We start from the raw sequence: 23,310 nt of genomic DNA on the forward strand, positions 1-23,310 counted from the left end.
GGAGACAGGTTACCTATCCCTAAGTTGTTCCTTTATGATAGGACAAGAGCAGTAATCATCTTCCTGTAATCACTGCTGAGGCCACATCTTGAATCCTGGGGTCGGGTTTGGGCCCCTCATGACAAGAAAGACATTCTGGTGCTGGAGTGTGTCCAGAGAAGGGAACAGAGCTGGGGAAGGGTCTGGAGCACAAGTCTGAGGAGGAGCTGAGGGAGCTGGGGGGGCTCAGCCTGGAGAAAAAGAGGCTCAGGGGGGACTTTCTCCCTCCCTCCAACTCCTTGACAGGAGGGTGGAGCCAGGGGGGGTCGGGCTCTGCTCCCAGGGAATAAGGGACAGGACAAGAAGAAACGGGTTCAAGTTGTGCCAGGGACTTTGGGCTGGATATTGGGGACATTGCTTCACTGAAAGGGTTGTCAGGCATTGGAACAGACTCCCCAGGGAAGTGGCTGAGTCACCATCTCTGGCGGTATTTCAAAGACGTGTGGATGTAGTGATTTTAAGACATTTCTTCAAGGAACAGTCACATGGGATCTTAAGCTTGCTGTCCACGTGGGCAGCACCCAACCCTGCTCTTCCCCCATTTCACAAACTTACATGGGTGGCATTGTGGGCTGGTGTCCTAAGAAACCCAGTAAGCAGAAGAATTCTGTCCTGGATGGATTCCCTCAGAGTCTGAAAGCATCTTCCCTCAGTTACACAAACCTACATCTCCTCCCACCTAGGTCAGACATCAATCCTAAAAGGTTTTGAGAAAGGGCTTCTGGCAACTGCCTCTGGCTCACTCTGACCTAAAAATCCCTGAAGGACTGTAGGACATTCAGGCCCAAGGCCTGTTTCTTAAAAACTGGCTGTCCTCATAGTGGAGACCAGCCCTGGGCATGGGTCAAGTTTGCAGGAAATACTTCAAACGTTTCAGACGCTGACACTGTCTGAACACCCAGCTTGCAGATTAGATTCCAATTAGTCTCTACACTCCTCAGCCTTCTTGGAAGAAAACTGAGAAACTGAGCATGCAGACAGAGCAGAGCTGGACAGGAGCTACACTGGCTGTACAAGTTGGCCCATTTTGCCTTTGTGCAAAATTTGTTCATCCACGTTGTCTTGAATATTGGTAAAAAATTAGAGCTTCTTATGCTATGCTTTAAAGAGCAGCTTTCTGTTCACTTGCATTCTCCATGTAGAATCCCAGTCCAAACCATAAATGAGATCCTGGCCTTCTGCAGTGCTGCTGTTAAAACACACAGTTTTAAGAGTCTGAGCAGGTGAAGATCCACTAAAGCCTCATAGCAGTTTAAAAGCCCACTATAAAGTAGAGAAGCTTCTCTCCCTACTTCCCCCAGAATTACAAGCACAGCCAGCAGAAGACAGTCAGCACACAAGTCAGCAAGACTTACTGGGAAGCGTTTGAAGAGATCATGGAACATGGAGCACGTGAGGGGACTGTTCCGTTTGCTCAGGAACTGGGTCAGTGCCTGGCGGTAGGTAACAGCCACCCTCTTCACATCCAAACAGCCTGGGTTCAACAGCTACGGGGAAAAACCACAACAAAAACATTCCCAGTGAAACACAAGGATGAAACACTAGCAACGAAGAAATTCATTTTTATCAGTGCACAGAGATTTTTCCGACAACTGTTCTTGAGTAGTTTATATCACAGAGGCCTACGAGACACGACACAGAACCACGGAGGAACAACCAAGTGGGCCCCAGACATGCTCTCCCAAGCACCACCAGCAGTATGACTGTGTCAGTGAAGGGCAGCACAGCTTTCTAGTAAGACTACACACAGTGCAGGTAGTGTGGGGGCTGTGCTCTAGGTTTGTGCTGGGCATGTCTAACACAGGAGGTTCACAGAGCACTCCCAGACCATCCTGTAGCAGCTGGGCTGGGCCATGCACACGGTGTTCTCAGCTGGGGAGCTATTGGGACCTGTAGATATTAGTGTATGTGGGTGTCTAGATCTCCACACACTTGGAGCTATGTCCAGGACTCCCAGGGACTCAGCAGACAAGCCCTAGGTGTGATCAGGGATCCAGCAATGCCAGGACACTGTCCATGCTCCAATATCTCCCTCTGGTGGTAACAAGGATCCCAAACACAGCAAACAGCCAAGACCTGCACAGGCCACGTGGATCTAAACAAACACAGGAGTGAACAGAGACCCGAGTGTGGAGCATCACATTCCAGCGTTCCTGACCTCATATTGCCAGGGAAGCTACAGCTCTTTGGGAAGAAAGATCTTCCCAAAGCTGTGATTTTCACAACAGTGGAAGGGCCTTTTGTGAACCTGTGCCCAAGGAATTTTTCCATGGCCCCAAGGCAAGTTAATGTGGTGTCCCATTGTCAGGGCAAACTCCCAGTGCTACTGCAGCTGAATACAGGCTAAAGTGGAACAGGATGGATCTTGAAGCATGTGACCACAGTTTCCTAACTGAGTGTGTCTACTTAGCATTTGTTTGACAGACACATCTGTAGGGGAAAAAACTGATTCCTCCTGCCATGCATATGTTTACCACAAAAAAATTCTTCTACAATTTTTCCATAAATTTGGCCAGTTTTTCCATAAATTGGGCCAGTGCACCCTAAGCTCTGCTCTAGTTCCACTTTCCTGATCACTGAAAAGCTCCAAATTATGCTCACAAACCACAGCTCACTAGAAACACACCACACCTTTGTCTCTGGTTTCCTCACTGCAAAACCTTCCTGGCCTCAACACAATGTCAGCACCAGCAACATCACACAAACTGAACTGTCATTTCCCTCAGACATCAGCTGCTGGCTCTGTCCTTGCCCAGACAGGACCACAGTTCTCCTCCCACAGGAATAAGAGCCTTCCCTGTGAAGCTACACAAGGATGCTGTGGAGCACGTCTCACTCCAGCCTCAACATCAAGTATGTTGTTTACATCCCCCACAGATCTCCCACTTTGTTTCCAGAAAGGCCCAGCACAGCACAAGAGCTGCTTGGATTAACACTCTCAGCCTCTCACTAAGCCCTAGAAACACTGGCTGTCTTTTCAGCCTCCAATAATACCTCAGTGTGTGTGATTTCCAGGCCCTCCCCTGGCATGAGGTAGCCCTGTTTATTTTTCTCCCCCACAAGATGTCAACAGGATTAAGGCATTAATTCCTGCACTCAATTTGAGAGGTTCAGAGGCAAGTATCAGGTCAGCTGGTGAAACACTACTTTGCTGGGTTTCCAGTGGAGGTGACTGCAGTGGGCTGCACAGTATAAAGGGTCAGTATGCTCTGAGCCCTGTGAAATGCAGCAGAGACAACAGGTGAAAGGGGGCCAGGCATTAAGGCTCCCCAAGTAATGGCCACAACTAGAGGAAGAGTCTCCTTGCAAACAACTACCACTGAATCAGGGCTGCTCCACACACTCTTCACCCAGATATAACTCAGCCCAAACCTCAGGGAGACAGGAGTTCACTCTCATCCACCACTGTCCTGTGCCTCTCTGCTCCTCTGGACAAAAAGAGTGACTGCCAAGAGGTTAATAGAAAAAACAGCAAATCAGGGAGGAGAGCAGCACAAATACACATCAGGCTTCTTCAGCCATTAACCTGGATCCACTGGGCATCAGCAGCCCTGGTGGCTATGGGCAAGCAGGCACTGAAGGCAGGAGGGTGAGGGCCAGAAGGGGATAAGGAAACTCAGCTTTATGGAAATCATGTAGACAGGTACCTGCAGGCAGCAGGACCAGAACACTGAACAAGCAAGGCCCACTCAACAAAATCAGGTCATGCAACTTTACTGGCAAAAAACACATCCTCAGGAGCAGCCTCATGGCCTACCTGACACTCCTGCTTTGCTCTGCTGTTGCTCTGCTTCTCTGGCTGAGGGGGAGGAACAGCTGATGACATGTTTCCTTTCAACACTTTGAGCAGGTATAATGAGGCACTAAAAGAGAAAAGGGGAGAACATACCAGTTACCACAGTGCCACAGCATCACTGCAAAGCCACCTGAGGGCAGAGGCCAAGCGGTGCAGGCAGCTTATTCTTCAAGAAAGAGGGTTATAGAGTCTGAGAGAGCCCCTTCCCTCAGTCTAACCCACTTTTGCCAGACGTACAGACAAATAAATCTTAGGAGGCTGCATGTTTCATTAGCCATCACCCACAGTCAGACATCCTCACTATCAGCCTGGTTTCCTCAAGCTCATGCTTTTGACTGGCATTTGAGGACTCCTGCATTCACCCAGGATTTTGGAGCCTGCACATCTCAGCCAGTGCTGCAGTGCAGCCTCTCAGCCCAGGCTGCTGTGTGCTGGAGAACTGGGGCACATCAACTGGGAGACCAGGGAGACACTGCTGCTTTTGGAAAATGAATGAACTGGGCACAGCTCCACCCAGGACTGCCACTGCTGGGAAGCTGTCAGGGAGCCATGCAGCACACACAGACACCCCTGTGTTGCCAGAAGTACCGTGGTTCCTGCACAGCCACAAGGCAGGTGTGCTGAGAGCCAACACTGCCCCATGGCACTGGGTTGACCATGCAACACGGTACCCACTGCACACACAGCTGAGTTGAGAAATCCCAGGCTGAGTATGAAAGTCCTCCTGAAACTGCCTGCATGGCACGAGAGAGCCTGTAAATAGCACTCCAATTTGCACCAAAGAACAGCAAGATCACCCATATTTCCTAACAAATACACATCTGGCTTATCTTCATTTTCCTGTATTCGGCAACAAAGGAGAGAACACTGATATGTACAGTCAGGATTCATAATCATTAATGTCCTCATTGTGCTATCATGGAGACAGTAAACACTGTATTCACAGAATGATCATCACAGGTTGCCTAGAAATTACACTCATCCCCCACTGAAGGCACACACTGCATTACTCCCAGAGGAAGCCTCAAAGAAGCGCTTCCCAGCACCACCAGCAAAGCTGTACCAGACCATTTCTGTATTACAGAGCCCATGTAGCATGATCACCAAAAAACAGACATGTTTGAAAATGTTTCAGCCTGGCAGGACTGACCAGTCCTCATGTAAGACACAGATACTGGCACCAAGCCTTCAGGGATTCTCTCGCTTCTCAGACCTTCTTTAACATGCAACATCACACCTGCTCACAGCACCAGCAGAGATGCTCCTGGAGGACACTCACCTGAAGTAATAGAGAGCCACTGCAGAGTCAGTGTGCTTGCAGGCTTTCTTCACCAGCCTCTGCACTAAGGTGTGCACGTGTTCCTGCAGGGTGTCCACTCTCTTGCAGTACTGCTTATTGCGGCACAGCGAGTTCCTGCAGGGCACCACAAACAAACCCATCACCTACAGAGAGAGCTCTGGGAACACCTGATCAGGAACCCTCATCACCTTATCAAACAAACCCAACACGTAGGGAGTGATAGCATCAACAACAGTAAGCTGGGAGCAGCACATTGCTGTGGCAAGAAGGATGAGGACATTTACTCTTCACCTTCAAGCACCTATTTAGGCACCACAGTTGACTCTCCTTCAGAGCTCCCACAAAGGGGGTGCCTCAAACCTTGTTACTTCACAACTGTTTCTCAACTGGGGGGAGAGAGCAGCACTAAAAATGCTTTAGAGCAGCAGTGAGGTTGTCAGGGAGTGGTGCACAGACTCATGACACACATCAGGCATTACTGTCTGTTTAGCCTGGTATCATCCCTCACTTCTGGCTGTGAACAGAGAATTTCCACTCTGTCTCAATAAAAACATGTGGGGAGTTTTGCTTCAGCCACTCCTTAAGCCTTGGGAGTTGTTTCATGGTCTGATTCAGAGGTCAGAGGCCTGTGGAGATATTCAGTGACGTGGCACTGTGCCTGCAGTACCAGTGTTTGTTCTCGAGGTTTCCACCTGGTTTGACAGCTCTGACACTTGAAGTCCCTCAGCCTAGAAACCCCAGATCTTAATTCCTTTCCTGCAGGTTATGACTAAGCATTGTGTGTATGTGTGGTGCTGATAATCTAATCCTACACGACCTATAAACTCAGCAACTGCCTTCACTGTTAGAAAGACCAACTCCTGGGGTTCACCCAACACCAGTGCTGTTGATGAAAAGCCATTGTGTGTTATCTGGAAGTCTAAGGACACTCACTTGAAGATACTGGCTGTTTTCCGGAGGAAGTCAACCTCCTGCTTGTCAGAGCCTGAGCTCATGCACTGTTCAATCAACTGAAGCAGGGGCTCAATGACATCAAACACCAAGGGGTTCTCTGCTTGCTTCATCAGGAACACATCAATCAGATCCAGCACCTGCAAACACAAGAGTTACTGGCATGAGAACCAATGTAGGCAGGGAAACAAGATGGATCTACCCAGAGCACCTCCTTCAGACTGGCATGGGCTGAAGAAAGCAATTTGCACCTGAGATTTGTACACCTTCTGCTATCATTTGTCCTGTTAGAGCACGAGAAACTGAAAATTAAAAATTTGCAAGCAAAGATTAAAGGTTGTCTGCTGGTTGCAGCTCTATTTTGTGCAGTGACACCACCTAGAAAGAGCAGTTATGAGAATCACTGTCACCTGGCCAGACCTGCAGTCACTATAACCTGGCACAGGTCTCTGTTAGCACCAACTCCAAGCTCCTCTTGACTCCAACAAAGTGCATTGCATAAAATCAGCCCTTTTACACAACAGCATCCATGGAAATGCAGTAAAGCCACTGGCTCACTCCACTGTTCAGCTTTCACCTTGGTTGACCTGACTCCAGACACTTCTGTCTGGGAGCAGCTGGAGCTGTCCCTGGATGCTGGAATATCCCAGGTGGTCTATGCTGACACCAGGTGGCCTGAACTCAGCATTACAGTCAAAACCAACCAAGGGGGTTCATCACAATCCCCCTGATTTTACCGACAAAACAAGCAAAAAAAAAAGCTTATATTGCAAAATTACCCGAGGAATTTCATGCAAGTCACACTAAGGAACAATCAAGCCTGTCCAGTTTACAAAAACCAACAGACACCACTGGGGAGGGGTGGGGAAGGATCTAACAAACTGAAGCATTTCAGATCAGCAAATGGCAACCATGGTCCACTTTTTGAAAGCACAGCACTGTTTTTTTTTTTTTGAAGAAGGCCTGTGAAACCCCAGTCACTGACCACAATAGTGTTGTGCCAGGTGCTGTACCAAGCCAGAACAATCCAGTCCCAGCCTCCAGGAGCTCATGACATACATAAATGACCAAGCTGTTCAGTGTCAGGTAGCTCATGGCACCCTGTAGGCTTCAACTTAGGTGCTACTAAGCCAGAGGTCTTCACATCAAACACATCTCTCCCACCTTAGTCTTGAAATCTCTCCGTAGGATCTTCTCTTTCCTGATCTTGTCTTTCTCATCCTTCTTTGCCTGGATCCGTTTCTGCTGCTCTGCAAAAAGGGCTGAGATGTTCTTGTCAAGAGCCATCATAGCCTCATCATCCAGCTCTTCATCACTCCCATCTCCACCCTTTGGTTTTTAGAATACAAAAACAACACGTCAACTCGTGTACTTCAAAAAGACAGTAGAGAGAAAAGCACAGCCAAGACCAGACTCAAGGAGGGATGTAAATACCTCTAAACCCAGAACAACAAAGGGAACACAGATTCTCAGGCCCATGAGAAATCCTGCTTGTATTTCTGATCAGGTAGCCCTGGCTGCACAGCACTAACAGGTAGACTGAAGGATTCAGGAGAGGGAAGAGGCTGAGGTTTTGACCCTGAGACCCTGTGCTGTTGCTTCTTCAGTAAAGAGGTTCCTATGTTGGTATGTCTGCAGCCTTTATCAGAATCACTAAACCAAACTCTACTGCTGCTTCAAGAAGCCTCCAGAGTGGCCTTCTGGGATCACTCCTTCACACAGGCCAGCCAATGCAGTCATCACGAACAGTATCTTAGTGCTTCAGCTCACATCAATCTCATTTATTACAGGCAGGAGCACAAGCTGTGTCAGGCTAGACTAGACAAGCTAAAGTGCTCAGGACATTTTAACAATAAATAAAAGAACAAGTGACTTGTTCCCACAGCTCACTTAAAGGTCTTGACCTCCTGCTTCAAGTGCCATACAGAGATGGCTGCCAGGGCTGTCACTGCACGAGTTCAGCCAGGATGTGGGTTATTAGATCATCTTTCACCATCCCAAGCCTCCTGGTATCTGTACCAAGGTAGGCAGTGAAAACATACCAGTGCATTCCCTGCTTGCAGAACATTCATCAGCTGACTGCGAAAATCATCATCGACTTCTTCGTTCTCCTCCTCATCTCCACTGTCAGTGTCTTCTTCATCCGAGGAGTCCTCGCTCCCTTCCTCGTCCTGAGGATGAGAAGTTCATCTCCTGACCCCACCATTCCTCAAGCCCTACTCCATTCTCAGTGTGTCACTGTTCACAAATAAAACTTCGAGCCTCCCCTACCCCCTGCCTTTCTTCCAGCCCTTAGATCCAAGTAAAGACAGCTCAGATATCGGATAACAGGTCTTCACAAGAGCTAAAAGCAGAACATAATACAGACTTCTCTGTCATATTAAGTAAGTATCAAAGAGAAGCTTCCAAGGAACATCTGAGGTAACAGCCCCATCTGACTCTCTCCTCTCTGCTAATGCCTGTAATGCTTTGTGGCTGGAATCTCCGTGGTTCTTAAAACATGAGACCTGGAATTCAGCTGGCTGTGCATCACAGCCACGATTCAGCCTGTGGCTGCAAAAAGGAGAGGCCTGTGCTGATTCCAGGAGAAAGCCAGTTCTTCTCTGAAAGCATCTATTCAACCAGCCACACCTAGACCAGCAGCCCAAGAGACTCAAACGTGCACTTCCAACAAGCCATCCATGTGCTGCACCCTTAAAACAAACTTCAACAGAGCAACAGCCTTTTTCCTCAGACAGAGAAATGCAATTAAGTCTATCACCACGGATCAGGTATGATTTTTAAACAGTGAAGATCTAAAGAGTATTTGTCACTGGCAATGGTACAAAAATTACCGTGTCCTTCACTAATTTGGTCTTTTTGTTTGATTCTTCCATCACGACGACGGCACTTTCTTCATTTTCCTCTTGGTTTGGGTCAAAAACCTACAAAAGAAAGGGACTTGTTCGTTTTCAGTGTTTTGTTTTGACACCTTTCTTGTGTGCAACAGACAGAGATTTCAGCACAGTAAACCAGCTGAGTAATGAAACAGCACATAAGGGCATTAACTTTCTGTTTGTTAATATGCCAAGTTCTTTCTATAAGTTACAAAAAAAGGTGGAGAAAACTGAAGAGGGCTGGTGACATTGCACATCTTGGTTTGTTACAAATGAAGTATTAGGTTAATATCACATAAAGTACCTGACAGCCCCTCTTTGCAACCCACATATTACTCTCCCAGAAGACCCCACCTTACTCAGTGATATGACCAATTCAGACTTTTAGTGTCACTTATTTTTAGCACCTCTAAGATTAACCTTCCTCGAAAAAGGTTGTTACCATTTATACTCACATATAAAATCTAGTTATATAAACTGACCCAGGAATTTCTTCAGCCTAAAACCACCAAAGAGCACAGATCTCAGGCTCCCATAAAAAACCCACAACTGAACAAAGAAAACCCAAAAACTGTCTCTAAGGTAATTTCAAATTCAGTAGCAAACGCTGTCAGACATTTTCAATCAAGTAGACTTTAATTTAATCCCAAAACAGAGACATGCTTGTACATCTGTTAGGAACAAGACAAATAGTATTAGTGCCTCACTTACATCCAGGATCAGTTGCAAGCCCCTCTTGGTCAGATTTGGGCAAATCCACACAAACACACCCTTGGAAATCCGCCGTAAGAGTAGGCTGGGCTGGGCAAGGAGGGAGAGAAGGATTTCCACCATCACCTCAACCCATCCTGGCTCCGAGTTGTCTGCACAGGAACAAACAAACAATGACAGGAAGAGGCTCTGGCACATCAAAAAGAAAGTACAGAAAAATTCACCAAGGAAAAAAAGATTGTTCTTCTAGCTGACTCTTCAAAGTACCCACTCAGCAACACAGACCAGAAGACTACAAACCAGAGGGAGAAACATGGTTGAAATGGTCTTCTGGCCACTGCAAAGCAACAAAAGCTACTATTTGTTAAACCCTTATGTAGATTAGTAGTTCTGCAAGTCATGTGACACCTTTTTAGTCACATTAAAGCAATCAGCAGCTAGTCAGCAAAATATATAGTGTTTCCAATGAAATCAGGAGTCACAGCAGCCCATGAAAAGTGATGGCATTTGAAACTTGTCCACTAGTCCAAAAGTTTGGGAATCCTGATCTACAAATGACCAAGCCACCGTAAAATTAGAGCTTTTATTTATACAGTACCCTCAAATTGATTTAGACAGACTTCAGGAGAACAACACTACAGTTAAGAGAGGAAGTCAAAAGACCAAGCCAAGTTCTTTCCTGGCCAAGTTCCAGCCCAGGGGCTCTGGAGGCCCTAAACAAGGACCAGCCTCAATCAGCAAATAGGTTGTATCTACACAGAGGACACATTTAGTTTGCCCAGAGCCTGAGCTGTGAAATAATCATGTTTCAGGCCTGCCAGGGATTAGGAGAGCCCACAGCTTTGCTCGGGCAGATCCACCACTTCGGTCAAGTTCTTGGCCAGAACAGAACAAGAACTACCTTGGACACTGCTCATCTGAACAAGGGCCAGCTGTGGAGCTCAGCAATCCCCTCCAGAACACACAGGAACACAGCTCAGTGAGGGTGCAGACAGAGAGGAGCAAGAGACTCAGAAAGGCAAGGAAACACAACAAAGGAGAGGGGATTCTCCCGGGGGTACGTGCATGAAGCCAGAACCAATGCAGTCAGAATCACTAATGCAGAACTGCCATCTTCTGCCTTTTCACAGACCACTAACAATCCCAATCCCTTTCTTTCTTGCAGGAAAGACTCACCAGTCTTTTTCTTCTTGGCTTCTTTGCTGAAGGCTCTCTCTGTGCAGTTCAGGAGGTCGCTCAGAACATCCACTGTTTCAGGCTGATTCTGTTTGATCACAAGCAGACAATAAATACTCTCAGAATTCCCCACTACCACCAGCAACAGAGGGAATTTACTCCAAATCTAAAGACCACCCTAAATAGGTACAGATATTACAACCAGCCACTACAACCGTTTCACAGAAGAAAACATGAAATCAAGTAAAAATTGCTCCACTCAGCAACAAATCAAGGGCAAAACTAATGCTCAGGTCAAGCTTTGCCCCCTACATGTCTGCAGTCAGTATAAGAATCACAGTTTAATAGCTGCCAGTTGCCCATTTTCAGAAGCCAGAGGCTGTAAAAAAACACAGAGAAACCCTCCAGCTCAGTGTTCAGAAAGCCCAACCATCACCCCATTTCATACCACAGAAATATTCTTCAGAGGTCTTACCTTGAAAAGATGAATGGCCATCGAAAGCAGAAGCTGCTGGAAAGCACCAACTTTGGCACTGTCTGATTTATTTTCCTTCTTCTGCAGATTCTTCACAGACTGAAGTGTTCTGAAGAAAGAAAGCTCTCTTGAGTTTCTCACAATTACAAGAGCAAATCTTCTCTCAGACTAAAAACATGACATGTAGTACTGTTTTGAGTACTTAATATTTAATTTATTGAAACTGGACATACTTACAGCACACAACCTTAACCCAACAGTAGTATCTTATTCAGTGTGTCTTATAAAAAACTGCACTTGGGCACAGGCTTGATTCCTAATACCACAGCCAAGGCCTAGACCTTTATGGAAAATGAACCTCAGAAAAGAGTCACTGAGAAGTTTGTACAGTCATTATTAGGAGAAAAGCTAAGCAGAGTTACAATAGTGTTTGGAGAGGGACTACAAGCAAAAATAGAAAAGGACATGATTATCACATAGTTAACACACAGAAGGAACAGGAAGAAAGGAATGTGGTGATGGGAAACAGAAAGGCCTTCTGAAACCCAGACACTGGTGCAGGATACTCAAAGGAAAGAAAAAGAACTGCCACTGCCTGTGAAATGGTTCTGCTGCAGCAGACAGAACAGGAGAGGATGAGAGAAAACACTCTCTTTTACTGGCCCAAAGAGAAATCAAGACTAGGGCTTTTCCACTTTGCTCACATCACCAAACCCACATCCAGCCTCCCAAGCCTCTCACCTCTCCCAGATATCCCTCTGTTCCTTGGTGAAAGGTTTCACAGCTTTGACATGCTCACTGGAGAGCAGCTTGTTGGCATACTCAACCAGGAGGAAGATCCACAGCTTCCCATCTGCAGTCACACCATGGACGTGCTTCTCCCTCAAGGCTGCAGCCTTTGCTGTATCCCCCAAAACAGGCAGGGTGTTCAAAGTCTGAAGTAACCTGCAAATTAGAACAGACAGCATGTTACTGTCAGAGGAACCAGCCTGCCTTCTCCCACTTTCCAAAATAATGCCCACCAGCACAGCACTCTCAGCCAGAGCTCTGGTCACTCACTGCAGCCCAGACTCACAGGGCCAAGTTTCAACCCCCCCCATGTATCCAAGCTCAGCAGTGCAAAGCTCCTGGTCTTGGTGGTCCCAAGCACATCTGCTGTCCCCAAGGACACTGACTGTTTTTCTCAGCTCTTTCCCATGCTGTGTCTCACCATGTCCTCTGCTTTCCTTCCCAGCTAAAAACATCTATTATTACCAATTCCATCTCCCTTAGTATGGAGAGGACTGTGGAGCCATCAGCAGCTCACACACAGAACAGACAGAAAGCCAACATTCACCAGCATAACCCCACCACCTCTCTGGGCTCCTTCTCCTTCCAGCTTGCAACAAAGGCCATGGAAATCTTATGGGGAAAAGTAGTCCGAGCTCAGCTCCACATTCACCTGATCACCACACAGATACTCAGCAGGCTTGCCATGAACAAAACATGGATCTTTGAAAAATCCATCCAGGACCTCCTTAAAAAAAGCCATCCCCGCCTGTTGGAGTCAAAGAAATGCTCCAGTAGCAGCTTACAATTCCAAACCTTTTGCCCTGCCATTCACAGGCTGATCTTACGCTCAGGAAAAAAAAAGATAAATTTGCAGGCACAAAGCACACAAGCAAATCCTTACCCAAAGAAGTAGTTTTCTGTCTCTGTATGATCCCGTTCATCCAGGGGCTCTGATGGAAGGACACTCGCCTCACTTATCTGGGAAGTCTTTTTCTTAGCAACAAAGAAAGCATGGAAGAAGCAAAACCTGGAATAGATGGAGACAGGAACAAAATGAAGACCCAGCTTGGTCATCACAAAGCAACACCAGACCCTGTGTGCAAACCAAACAGTGCCACATATTTACCATAATCTTATTCAAGGGAGTCCAAATGGTGAAAAAAGCCATTATTTACAATAAGACCCTTTCCTCGAGGTACACAGGGGAGAGAAGAGAGAAAAATACTTGGGACTTCACAAAAGTGAAGCACCAGCACTTGAGGCCACACAATTCTCAGTCAGATTTGGGTCATATTCTCCAAGACATTCTAAATGACAGACAAATACTTATTAAGACCTGATATTACAAGTAATATCTTCAAGCAGCTTAGGCAAGTAGGAATAGAAAATTTACTTAAATGGGACTAAAGTAATTTTAAGTGCCAACTACTCATGACACAGGTTACTCCAAGTTTGCAGAAGGTATTTTGAAAACAAAACCCAGCCAAAAGTGGTTTATGTTATGGAGTATTTCCACTACTGAATTTACTTGGTGTCATGGGGATTGGTGGTGCCATTACTTGGAATACTGCTGTCAAGCTGAACAGAATTATCCCAAGCACATGTGTCTTTGAACCACTCTCACCTGGCAATGTCCATCACAAGGCTCTCCTCTTTTTTCGTTGCACTTTCAGTGATGCTCACCAGTCTGTGGATGATCCACCTTCTCAATCGAGCAATCTTGTGTTGTGCTCTTGGAATAAGGAAGGGGACACAATCAGTAGTTTGAAAACTATCCCAAAATAAACACAAACCACACAATCCACTACAGCAAGAGGTGATTTTCAGATATTTAGAGGCTTTACACTAAAGATGGCCAATTATGCAGTACGAGAGCAACAGGTACTACAGGAGATATAATTCTTCCCAAGTTTGCTTTTTACTATGCAAAAAAACCAGTCTATTTACCCACTGAGGGACTGCAGGTGAGCAAAAAGTTCTTCAAGAACTGCAGCAGTCAGTGGAGTGAGGTTATAGGCACACAGGTAACACACAGACACACTGGCACTCAGGCCAGTTTAAATTCACAGGTAAAAGAGAGGCACAGTTTCTACAAAGACCTGAGAAGCTGTAGTGAAAGAGGAAGCTACTGGACATCTTTGCCAAGGCAGTTGTCAGGGCTAGAAAAAGAAGAGAAAAGGCTCTTTTGGTGATCCAGCCTGCTTTGGTCAGGCTGCCTGGTTCTCACTGTGTTTGCTATTTGCAGAATTGAATCCCAGCAAAAGAGTCAGCTGCTGGGGCTAAACCCTCTGGGACAGAGGAAATAACCACTAATTGTCAGCTCACTGCAAGGGAACCAGCAAACCTTGTCTGTCCAAGCCAGACTTCACACAGGCAAGTGCTGTCCCCACAGAGCAGAGGGAGGGAGGGGCATCACCCACATACTCACCCGGCTGCGTTTTCCCGGTTCTGTTTTTGCCGGTTACTTGAGAAGTCTAAACAACAGTCCAAGTCTGGCCTGAGGAACATATCTTTGAGCCAGCTGACGTATTTTTGCAAGGCCACTGCCTGCAGGTGTCTGACTACCCTGGAAGCACTCAGCCACACTGGCTTCCCCTGATGGGTAAGGGTAGAGAAGCCCATCATCACAGCCAGCTGCCTCTCCGGGTCATCGCAGTCACTCAGGAATTTATCTATGTAGCCTTCCATCTCTGCAGCAAACTTAAACCCCTGTGGAAGCTGAAAAACACAGTCAAACAAGCAGGTTAGGAACTTCACACTCAGCCTGAGTGGCTCTGTAAGGACTTATCACAGAATCACAGAATGGCCTGGGTTGGAAGGGACCTTAAACCTCATCTCATTCCACCCACTGCCATGAGCAGGGAGACCTTCCACTAGAGCAGGTTGCTCCAAGCCCTGTCCAGCCTGGCCTTGGACACTTCCCTTGTAAATCACTTTAAAGAATTTGGTAGCAGTAAGTAAATTAAAGTCACATGCCTGCACATTTGTCCTAAGGCTTATAGAAGGCCATCAATTCCAGCTCCTGGTCTTCCTCTCAAAGGAGCAACCACTGTGAGCAACCACAGATTCCTGTCATGTACCAACCCCAACCCTTTAATTTGCACCTTCCAAAACAGCGAAGCTTCAGTGGGCTGGACCAGCTCTTATTTTGGGTGAAAGTCCAGGGTGTTTCTCACATCATCTGCCTTGGACTTTCCTTAGATGTGGAAATTCCTCACCACCAGTTCTGGTCTCATCCAGCAGCCCTGGAGCCTGCTGACCTACAGAGGGTAGAACAAATGCCACCTCCTCTCCCTGGTGCCTCAGAAGTGTTGAGGAACTCTGAAATGAGGGGGAGTTGACATGTTTAACCTAAAAACCATATTCTGAGGTGTGGCTGTTTTGTGCTAAGTCCTACTTTCAGTCCTGCACCGACTCACAAGGCACAAAGCTGGCAGGCTGCTGGCCTTGGAGCACTGTCCAGCAGCATGCAGACCACCAGGACACGTCCCATCTCACCACACCCCCCATTCCCTTATGGTCTTTCACAGCCCACAGTGTTGAATCCCACTATTTGTTCTGAAAAAAAAATCCAAATGCATAACTGGAGAAACCTCAAAGAGGTGATTTTACTAAAAAGTGCAATGCATCTTTAGTAAATTACTAAAACAACTTGTTTGGTCTAGTGTCACATCCAATAAAATGACCTGGTGGGAGTAAAAATATGGCTGCAAATTTGTAATTAACTACAAATCCATCCAATTATAACATAAATACCCCTGCAAGAAATCTCACAGAGCACACAGCTTAATAAGCTCCTGCTTCCACTGCTGGAGAACTCAATACTTGTGCATCAATATGAAAACTGGGAGAAAAACTCCAGGAGATACATTGTAAACAGGCTAATAGCTCACAACAGGGGGTTCATCAATCACCTCTCAACAACAGCAAAACAAGTAGATTTGCTCCCCTGTTGATAAAGTGGAATCATGAGGATAACTATCAGTAAATCTCAGGCTCAAGCTTTGTCTAGTTCCATCTCCAACAAACACAGAATCCCATAAGGAAGTACAAGGTAACAATATTCACATTCCAAAATAAACAACTCCTGTCAAGGAACAAAACAAAACAAACCCACAAAACCAAAACCGAATTCGAACTAAGATAGTTTCTATTTTCTCATCCTCAACAACATTAGGAGTTTCTCCTTCCACTCAGTCAATCACTGTCCTCAGGGGATTTGCACGTTTCAGACAGGAACTAAATTAATGTATTTCTTTTGATAGAAGAACAGAGTCTTAATTCACTGTGCAACGAGAATAAAAAGCAAGAAGCAGGAAAACGAGTAAGTCAGTGGAGAAATATGGGCCATGCAGGGAGGCACCATGGTAAGCATTACTTTCAGAGCAAACCCACACATCTGCTGCTGCTTTGGTACCAGAAGAGAAAGACTGCACAGTCCTGTTTCTCCCAAGTGACAGCAATGATGTTGGGGCCCAGAGAGGAGGTTTGGGATTATGTTACTACAAAAAGTTGAGCTAAAGCCTGGTTTTATCAATATTCCCCTTTTATTCTTCCTCCCTTTATAGCAGGGCTGTGTTGTTTGCTGGCTTCCTGGGAGGGAAGAAGGAAGAGGAGTTCCAAAATCCAATTCCAAATCAATGTTGTGCTTAAACTTCAGTTGTGCTTATGGAAACAAGCACTAACAAACAAAAGCACGAGTTGTCCCTTTTTGTCTTTGCCTTCAAACGTTCATGCAACCCCCAGCACAATGACAGACAAAAAGGAGCTTCTGGACACACAAAATCAAAGGGACTGCTAAAGGATGACATCTGACACTGTCAACATGCTGAGGGCTGCCCTTCCTCTGCTCCCTCCATCACTAGAGCTTTCTCAGCAGCAGCAATGAAAGCAGGTGGGGCAGTGCTGAACAGCTTCCAAACCCTTAAAACAGGAACTTATAATTAAACAATTACAATTATATTACAATTATATTCAGCCCACTGCAAGCAGTGGTCATCCAATAACCTTGCTTTTAGTAAGAGTTCAAGGTCTAAACCGACATAAACCTTTTTTTATCCGGGCTGATGTGAAACTAGGAGGGGGGCAGAGACGACTCCTGCTCAGGACAAGCCTGAGCACAAGCACATTGAGAAGACCTACCTGAGTTGCTATCACGTGTTCTCCATAGTGCAGCATCACCTTCCCTTTGAGAACCACCTGCAGCTGCTCCAGGGACAGCACGGGCAGAGCACTGCCCAGCAACCGGTAGCACATGTAACTGGGGGGGAACAAAGCAGATTCCCTCAGGCTGAGGCACAGCAGTAAATCCACACACAGGGCCAAGACAGAGAGGGACTGGCAGGGCAGCCAAAAATTCTGGGTCGAGAAAGAGAAGGGTAATACAGCAAACAGCAAACAGGGTATGTTAAAACAAACCTCACGGGTCCTGGTTTCTCCTTCAACAGCCCGTTCTCCACAGCTTCATTCCAGAAGAGCTCAAAGGCACCTTCCTTCAGGGCAACTTGCAGCAAATCAAACACTACACTGGGCAATTTCTTGTCCTCCTTCTCAGACTTGGCAGCACTTTTCAGAAGCTCTACAAGTCTAGGAGAAGAAACAAAATAATGTGAGAGATCTGGCCTGGAAGGGGAATTGCTGAAGGCCAAATTCATCCTGCTGAAGGACACAGAACATTTCCTGAGCACTGCAGGCTGTGTCTCCTGGGAGAAATGACAAAGCCATAATTTAGGAACCTGCGTAACAGTTAACACCCAGCCCTTAACAGCACCTGCAGTGGCAAATACAGGCAGGTATCAGAATCAGAGTCACACTTCTCTCACTGCTAGCCAAAGAGGACAAGGGTGTTGGATTTAATGCTCCTGATTTAAGAATTTACCTGGGAATATTCTCCTCATTTACAACTGTAGGTGAGCCAAACAGCTTCTTCAGCTTTTTAGGTTTCAGCACACCAGGGAATTTCCTCATGCCCACAAGCAAAAGGTGCAGGTTCTCTGGAGATGTGAAGGCTGAAGAGAGGTCACCTTGCAAGATGTCAAAGAGGACCTCCTCAAACACACTTTCAGGAACCTAGACAGGAATGAGGGTGAGAGCATAGGAGAACATCTGAGGGTATTTCACTAATTTGCAGTGCAGTATCTGCATTGCAGGGCGTTTTACTAAGAGCTTGCAGTGTTCTGGAAACTTTAGAAAGTCTTCATGGTGACACAACCAAAAATAAATAACGGTTGTGTCCAGCAGTGCCAGACAGTCTCAGGTGCTTAACCATGGGGAGTAGGACAATATGTTGTCATCAGACAGCAATTCTGGTCACCTGACTCCAGCTGCAATTGTTCTCCTGCTGTCTGACTGCTCCTGCCTGTACAGCCGTGCAGCCCACACAGGAGGAAACTCTGCTTTGATTTAACATGGGGAGTCTTCATATCTACAAACAATATCCACTTGAAAGATGGAAACAAACAAACTCTTTCTTTTACTGTGTCTTCAGAGCTCCTTTACTCCCTGTCACAACATCATTTCTCTCCAAAAAGCTCAAAATTCAAGCTTAGGCTCAGGCTTGGTGCATAAAAACAAAGTTTGTTGATCAGAGCTTTCAACTTTCAAAAGAGCAGATGGCCTGATGTAATATCTCAGCAAGTAAATGGGAAAAAACAGGCTATGGGTTTGTCCATGAAATCAGACTAAGCTAAACCAGAGCATCCTTCCCAGAATACAAGCAGTACAGGAGACAGCTCCCACAGCTTAAACTCACTCTTCCACATCCCTTTTGACTTCCAGCTGTGAACAAACTAAGGGAAAAGCTGACCCCAAAGCCAAGCCCTCCCTCCTCCCAGCCACCACGTGCTGTGCCTGTACCTCAGAGGTGATGTCGATGAGAGTTTTGCGTGGGAGATCTCGGAGGTGTGTTTGGTGCTTTGTCAGCTGCTGGAGAAGCTGGATGCTCTCCAGCAGAGCTTTCCGGTCCTAGGAAGGAAAGATAAGCCAAAAACAGAGGATGTGTATCAGAGATTAAGCTGAAGGCTCAGGTAATAATCCACTCTTGAGATGCTTATGCCTACTTGTAATAAAAACATAGACAATTGTTTCCTGATAGGCCACTCATCTTTTCCCAAATTGGTGTTTTCTGGCAATATACAAACAACAGATCCCTTCTTTCCAGGAGAGGTAGGAACCTCCTGCACTACTTGACACATTTCCTACATTCCAGTCAAGAACAGACACTTAAAAGGCACAAAAAGTCCATGAGTAGTGCAACAGAAAAGAACTGAACTCGATACTTCAAGTCCTGTTGCATCAATGAGCCAACGACCCTTTCTCTGTGGATCCTCTTTCCACAGCAGACAGCCCCAGAACCAGAACTGACACACCCAGCAGCAGTGCTACCTTCACAAGCCGCCCAGACTGGAACAGAGCCATAACTCCAAAAAAGTTCCCAAAAGCAGCATTTCTCACAAGTTTCTGAAAAGAAAAAAAAAAAAACAGAAAAGGATTAAGAAAACCCTTCAGTTAGATTTCACATCCAGCTACAGCTCTGCCATAGGGAGGGAACACACTGAAAAGCAACTCCCTGCACGGTATTCAAGAACTGTCCTAGATTACCTTTTCATCACACAGGCAAACCTCAGCTAAAACAGGGCCAAATGACAATGTCATCAACCTACAGTTTTCACAAATATTTCTGTTATTTCATTAGAGTCGTTTGCTTTACCAAGAACTCCAAAACTACAGTATACACCAAGACTTCAAAGAACAGAAAACAATGAGTTTGAAGCAGCAGCTGGCAAATGCCATGAGCTGACTCACCTTCTTCACTTTTTCCAGATTGTGTTTTTCTTTTATCTGTTCCAGGACACTGCACAGTGGAATTTCCTCAAAAGTCTGTAAAACCTGAGGAGAGAGATGGAATAGCTCATTTTGCAACTCTTCCATTTCGTGAAGTTTTATTGGGTTCAGCTAAAATAGAGCTGAACAGTTGTTCAGCACAGCAGCAGATGTGCTGCTTTCTTGGGCCAGAATAGAGACAACCAGATCAGTAAAGATGTGTCAGAACAGGAACTAGGCTGGGAGAGCTGGGGGGGTTCACCTGGAGAAGAGAAGGCTTCAGGGAGACCTGAGAGCCCCTTCCAGTGCCTAAAGGGGCTCCAGGAGAGCTGGAGAGGGACTTGGGACGAGGGCCTGAAGGGACAGGACAAGGGGGAATGGCTTCCCACTGCCAGAGGACAGGGTTAGATGGAATATTGGGAAGGAATTCTTCCTTGTGAGGATGGTGAGGCCCTGGCACAGGCTGCTCAGAGAATCTGTGGCTGCTCCATCCCTGGGAGTGTTCAGGGCCAGGTTGGACGGGGTTTTAAGGTCCCTTCCAACCCAAGCCATTCTGTGATTCTGTGCAGACACAAATATACATGCTGATATTCCTTTTTGTTTGTTTCCCTGGACATGACATGACAGCTGAATAATGAGCACATTTTACTGCAACTGCCAGATCCTGCAACAGAAGCACTGAAACTTTTCGGTATGGGCAAGGCCCCGATGGAAGTGGGAAGAACACAGGCTTTTCTGCTTTACGAACTTCTCAGGTCAGAAATTCTTAGCTGAGGTCAGATCTCACTGGTGACCCCAGCTCCTGGGACTCTTTGCCATGTTACAGACTCCACCAGCACAGAGGAAAAAAACCAAACTTTGAAACGTTTGTTAAAGGGTTCTCTTCTCAGATCTCCCACACAAACAGCCAAAAGCAAGTCAGTTTTAAGAAATCACAGTACCACTAAATGCAGCATATTTGAAAACCTGCTCAAAGTTTGCAAATTGGGGATGGCTCTTGAAGCAGGACAGAATTCTGTGGAATGAATATGCTACTGGTATAGTTTATAACTTTATAACTGCGTTGTTCCTAGAGCGGACTAGGACCATTTAAAACCAGTTTTCTACTATGAGAGCCTTTCCCTGCCATGAGCACGCAGAGCTGGCAGAGGGGACCCCAGGAACTGACCGGGGGCTGCAGAGCGCTGGGAAACACTGACCTGCGCCAGGGCCAGGCTGAAGCCAGGGCGGGCGGCCTCGCGGGTGGCTCCCAGTCCCTCCACCAGCCGCTTCAGGGTGTACTTCAGCTCATCGTCCTGCAAGAGAGACCCCGCTGAGCTGATGGCTGCCCGCGCCCGGCCCGGCCGGGGCCGCCCGCACTGATGCGCTCACAGGCGGGAGCGGAGGGACGAGCCGGGCTCGGGGGTACCCACCCGCACCCCCGCAGCCCCTCGGGCCGCCGCCTCACCTTCTTGCCCTGCCGCAGGTGCTGCAGGAGGTTCTCGGTGGCCGCCAGCCGCACCTCCTGCTCCGGCTTGGCGATGTCCCAGAAGAAGTCGAGGAAGGCGCGGCCCTGCCGCAGCACCCCGCGGGGGTCGGTCACCCCGCCGCCCCGCTCCTCCATCCCCTCTATCTCCTCCATCTCCTCCGTCCCCGCCATCCCGGCCACGCCGCCGCCGCTGCCGCACGTGGGGCCGCCCGCCCGCTCCGCCTCTTCCGGGGCAGCAGCGGGACGGGCCCGGCCGCCGTGTGAGCCGCGGCCTCGCGGGCCCGGCAGCTCCGCGCTGCCCTCACAGCCCGCTCCCCTCATGGCCGCCCCTCAGCCCCGCTGCCCTCACAGCCCGCTCCCCTCACAGCCCGCTCCCCTCACAGCCCGCTCCCCTCATGGCCGCCCCTCAGCCCCGCTCCCCTGAGCGTCCCCCGCACACCCCGCTCCCTTCAGCCCCTCATCCCACAAAACCAAGTTCGTTTCCCCCCTGTGCAACAAGCCAATAACGACACAACTTGACAGACACATTTATTTATTCCAGAGCTGCGCAAGCCCCCGTGGTCGGCGTGTTCCACAAACATCAGACTTTTGGCACCATTATTTATACAGAGAAATTCAGTTAGTAACTTTTTAAATACATTCAGACTATCACGATTTATTATTAATTTCCATGCAAGTCACATAACCCCAAGTAACCTCTTCACATGCTCAGGGGATGTGTCTTCACCTGGGCAGGGTCTTTTTGACCTGTGATTTTCAGTATTATAATGAACATAGGTCAGCTATAGGATACATGGACCTGGAGGATTTTGTCAGGTTAGCAATGTATACATAGACACACATCAACATCTTGTTTTAACACATCCTTAAGGGTTGTTACTTGTTATGTCCTGGGATGCTCCTGCTGCCTGCTGATCTCATTAGGTCTCCTTTCTTGATGATTAGGTTGAAAGCGTACAAAGATCTCACGTAAAAGAACATCCTGACTTCAGATACTCTTGACATATTTCACATTTTGCAACAGCCCCGCTCCCCTCAGGGCCATGTTCCCTCCCCGACCCTCAGACCAGCACCACCGCAGGACTCCAAGACTCGGTGCTCCTGCTCCAAGGGATCCCTGGGTTCCCCTCAGGGAAAGGTGGACACGAGGTGTGGGCACAGCTGTTGTATAAGAATCTGTCATTTGGTTTTGTCATAAAAACTGAAATAATGGCCTGGGAAAAGGAGGCAAACCAGATGGTGCAAATGGTACTTTTTAAGGACACAGGTCAGCCCATTTTCTTTATTTACAGTAAAATCCAGCACTATCTTCCACTGCCCTTCCAGGCTCCCGTGCCAGCCACGGGACTGCAGGGAATGAACGTGACCCCTGGAGCAGGATCCATCCCTGTGATCCCTAAAGCATGAACATAACCCCTGGAGCAAGACCCACCTCCACGATCACTGCGATCCCTGCCCCGATCCCACCCGCAGGGATAGCGGGATGCTTGGGGACACAGACGAGGCAGCTCCCGACCCACCGGGGCGGCTAAAACCGCCTCAGAGCCGCGGGCCGGGCTCGTGTCAGCACCGAGCGCCCCGCACCCACCGGCGGCGTTACGGCCCCCGGGCAGACTCCGGGCAGACCCCAGGGGGATCCCCGGGCAGACCCCAGGGGGATCCCCGGGCAGATTCCGGGCAGATCCCCGTCCCGGCACCGCCGCGCCTCCGCACAGGCAGCAGCGCGGGCAGCCCCGGCGGGGCGGGGAGCTGGCGGCAGGCGCGGCGCGGGGCAGCCCCGGCCCGCGCGCCGCCGTATATAAGCGTTGCGGGGTCCTCGGGCGCGGTCCTGTCACGCTCGCACGGGGACGAGGCCGCGGCGGCGATGGCGGATTTCGATCCCTACGACGACCGGGCCTACAGCAGCTTCGGCGGCGGCCGCGGGTG

The 23,310-nt window shown here is 47.9% G+C and overlaps 2 protein-coding genes across 3 annotated transcripts in view; one reads left to right on the top strand and one right to left on the bottom strand.

The window, feature by feature from the left end:
* MYBBP1A (MYB binding protein 1a) overlaps positions 1 to 21,685 on the bottom strand; it is a 56,534-nt gene extending 34,849 nt beyond the window's left edge. The window contains exons 1-22 of the mRNA XM_027664405.1: positions 21,364 to 21,685; positions 21,116 to 21,211; positions 19,899 to 19,982; positions 19,479 to 19,553; positions 18,951 to 19,058; positions 17,974 to 18,164; positions 17,514 to 17,681; positions 17,238 to 17,355; positions 14,524 to 14,813; positions 13,720 to 13,827; positions 12,997 to 13,122; positions 12,066 to 12,269; positions 11,325 to 11,433; positions 10,850 to 10,937; positions 9,674 to 9,825; positions 8,921 to 9,010; positions 8,129 to 8,257; positions 7,251 to 7,415; positions 6,069 to 6,226; positions 5,115 to 5,249; positions 3,797 to 3,902; positions 1,395 to 1,526 (exon numbers count right to left, since the gene is read on the bottom strand). Coding sequence (XP_027520206.1) covers positions 1,395 to 1,526; positions 3,797 to 3,902; positions 5,115 to 5,249; positions 6,069 to 6,226; positions 7,251 to 7,415; positions 8,129 to 8,257; positions 8,921 to 9,010; positions 9,674 to 9,825; positions 10,850 to 10,937; positions 11,325 to 11,433; positions 12,066 to 12,269; positions 12,997 to 13,122; positions 13,720 to 13,827; positions 14,524 to 14,813; positions 17,238 to 17,355; positions 17,514 to 17,681; positions 17,974 to 18,164; positions 18,951 to 19,058; positions 19,479 to 19,553; positions 19,899 to 19,982; positions 21,116 to 21,211; positions 21,364 to 21,555 — 3,024 coding nt within the window. The 5' untranslated portion in view covers positions 21,556 to 21,685. The remainder of the gene's footprint in view (positions 1 to 1,394; positions 1,527 to 3,796; positions 3,903 to 5,114; positions 5,250 to 6,068; positions 6,227 to 7,250; positions 7,416 to 8,128; positions 8,258 to 8,920; positions 9,011 to 9,673; positions 9,826 to 10,849; positions 10,938 to 11,324; positions 11,434 to 12,065; positions 12,270 to 12,996; positions 13,123 to 13,719; positions 13,828 to 14,523; positions 14,814 to 17,237; positions 17,356 to 17,513; positions 17,682 to 17,973; positions 18,165 to 18,950; positions 19,059 to 19,478; positions 19,554 to 19,898; positions 19,983 to 21,115; positions 21,212 to 21,363) is intronic.
* A 1,490-nt stretch (positions 21,686 to 23,175) lies between these two features.
* The window catches only part of EIF4H (eukaryotic translation initiation factor 4H), an 11,827-nt gene continuing 11,692 nt past the window's right edge, over positions 23,176 to 23,310 (top strand). The window contains exon 1 of one of the 2 annotated variants that reach the window (XM_027664406.1): positions 23,176 to 23,307. In XM_027664406.1, coding sequence (XP_027520207.1) covers positions 23,249 to 23,307 — 59 coding nt within the window. In that variant the 5' untranslated portion in view covers positions 23,176 to 23,248. The remainder of the gene's footprint in view (positions 23,308 to 23,310) is intronic. The other variant, XM_027664407.1, reaches the window with a different exon arrangement.

The sequence above is a fragment of the Corapipo altera genome, unplaced genomic scaffold (assembly GCF_003945725.1).
Source record: "Corapipo altera isolate COAL_440 unplaced genomic scaffold, ASM394572v1 181b, whole genome shotgun sequence".
NCBI classification, from domain to species: Eukaryota; Metazoa; Chordata; class Aves; order Passeriformes; family Pipridae; genus Corapipo; species Corapipo altera.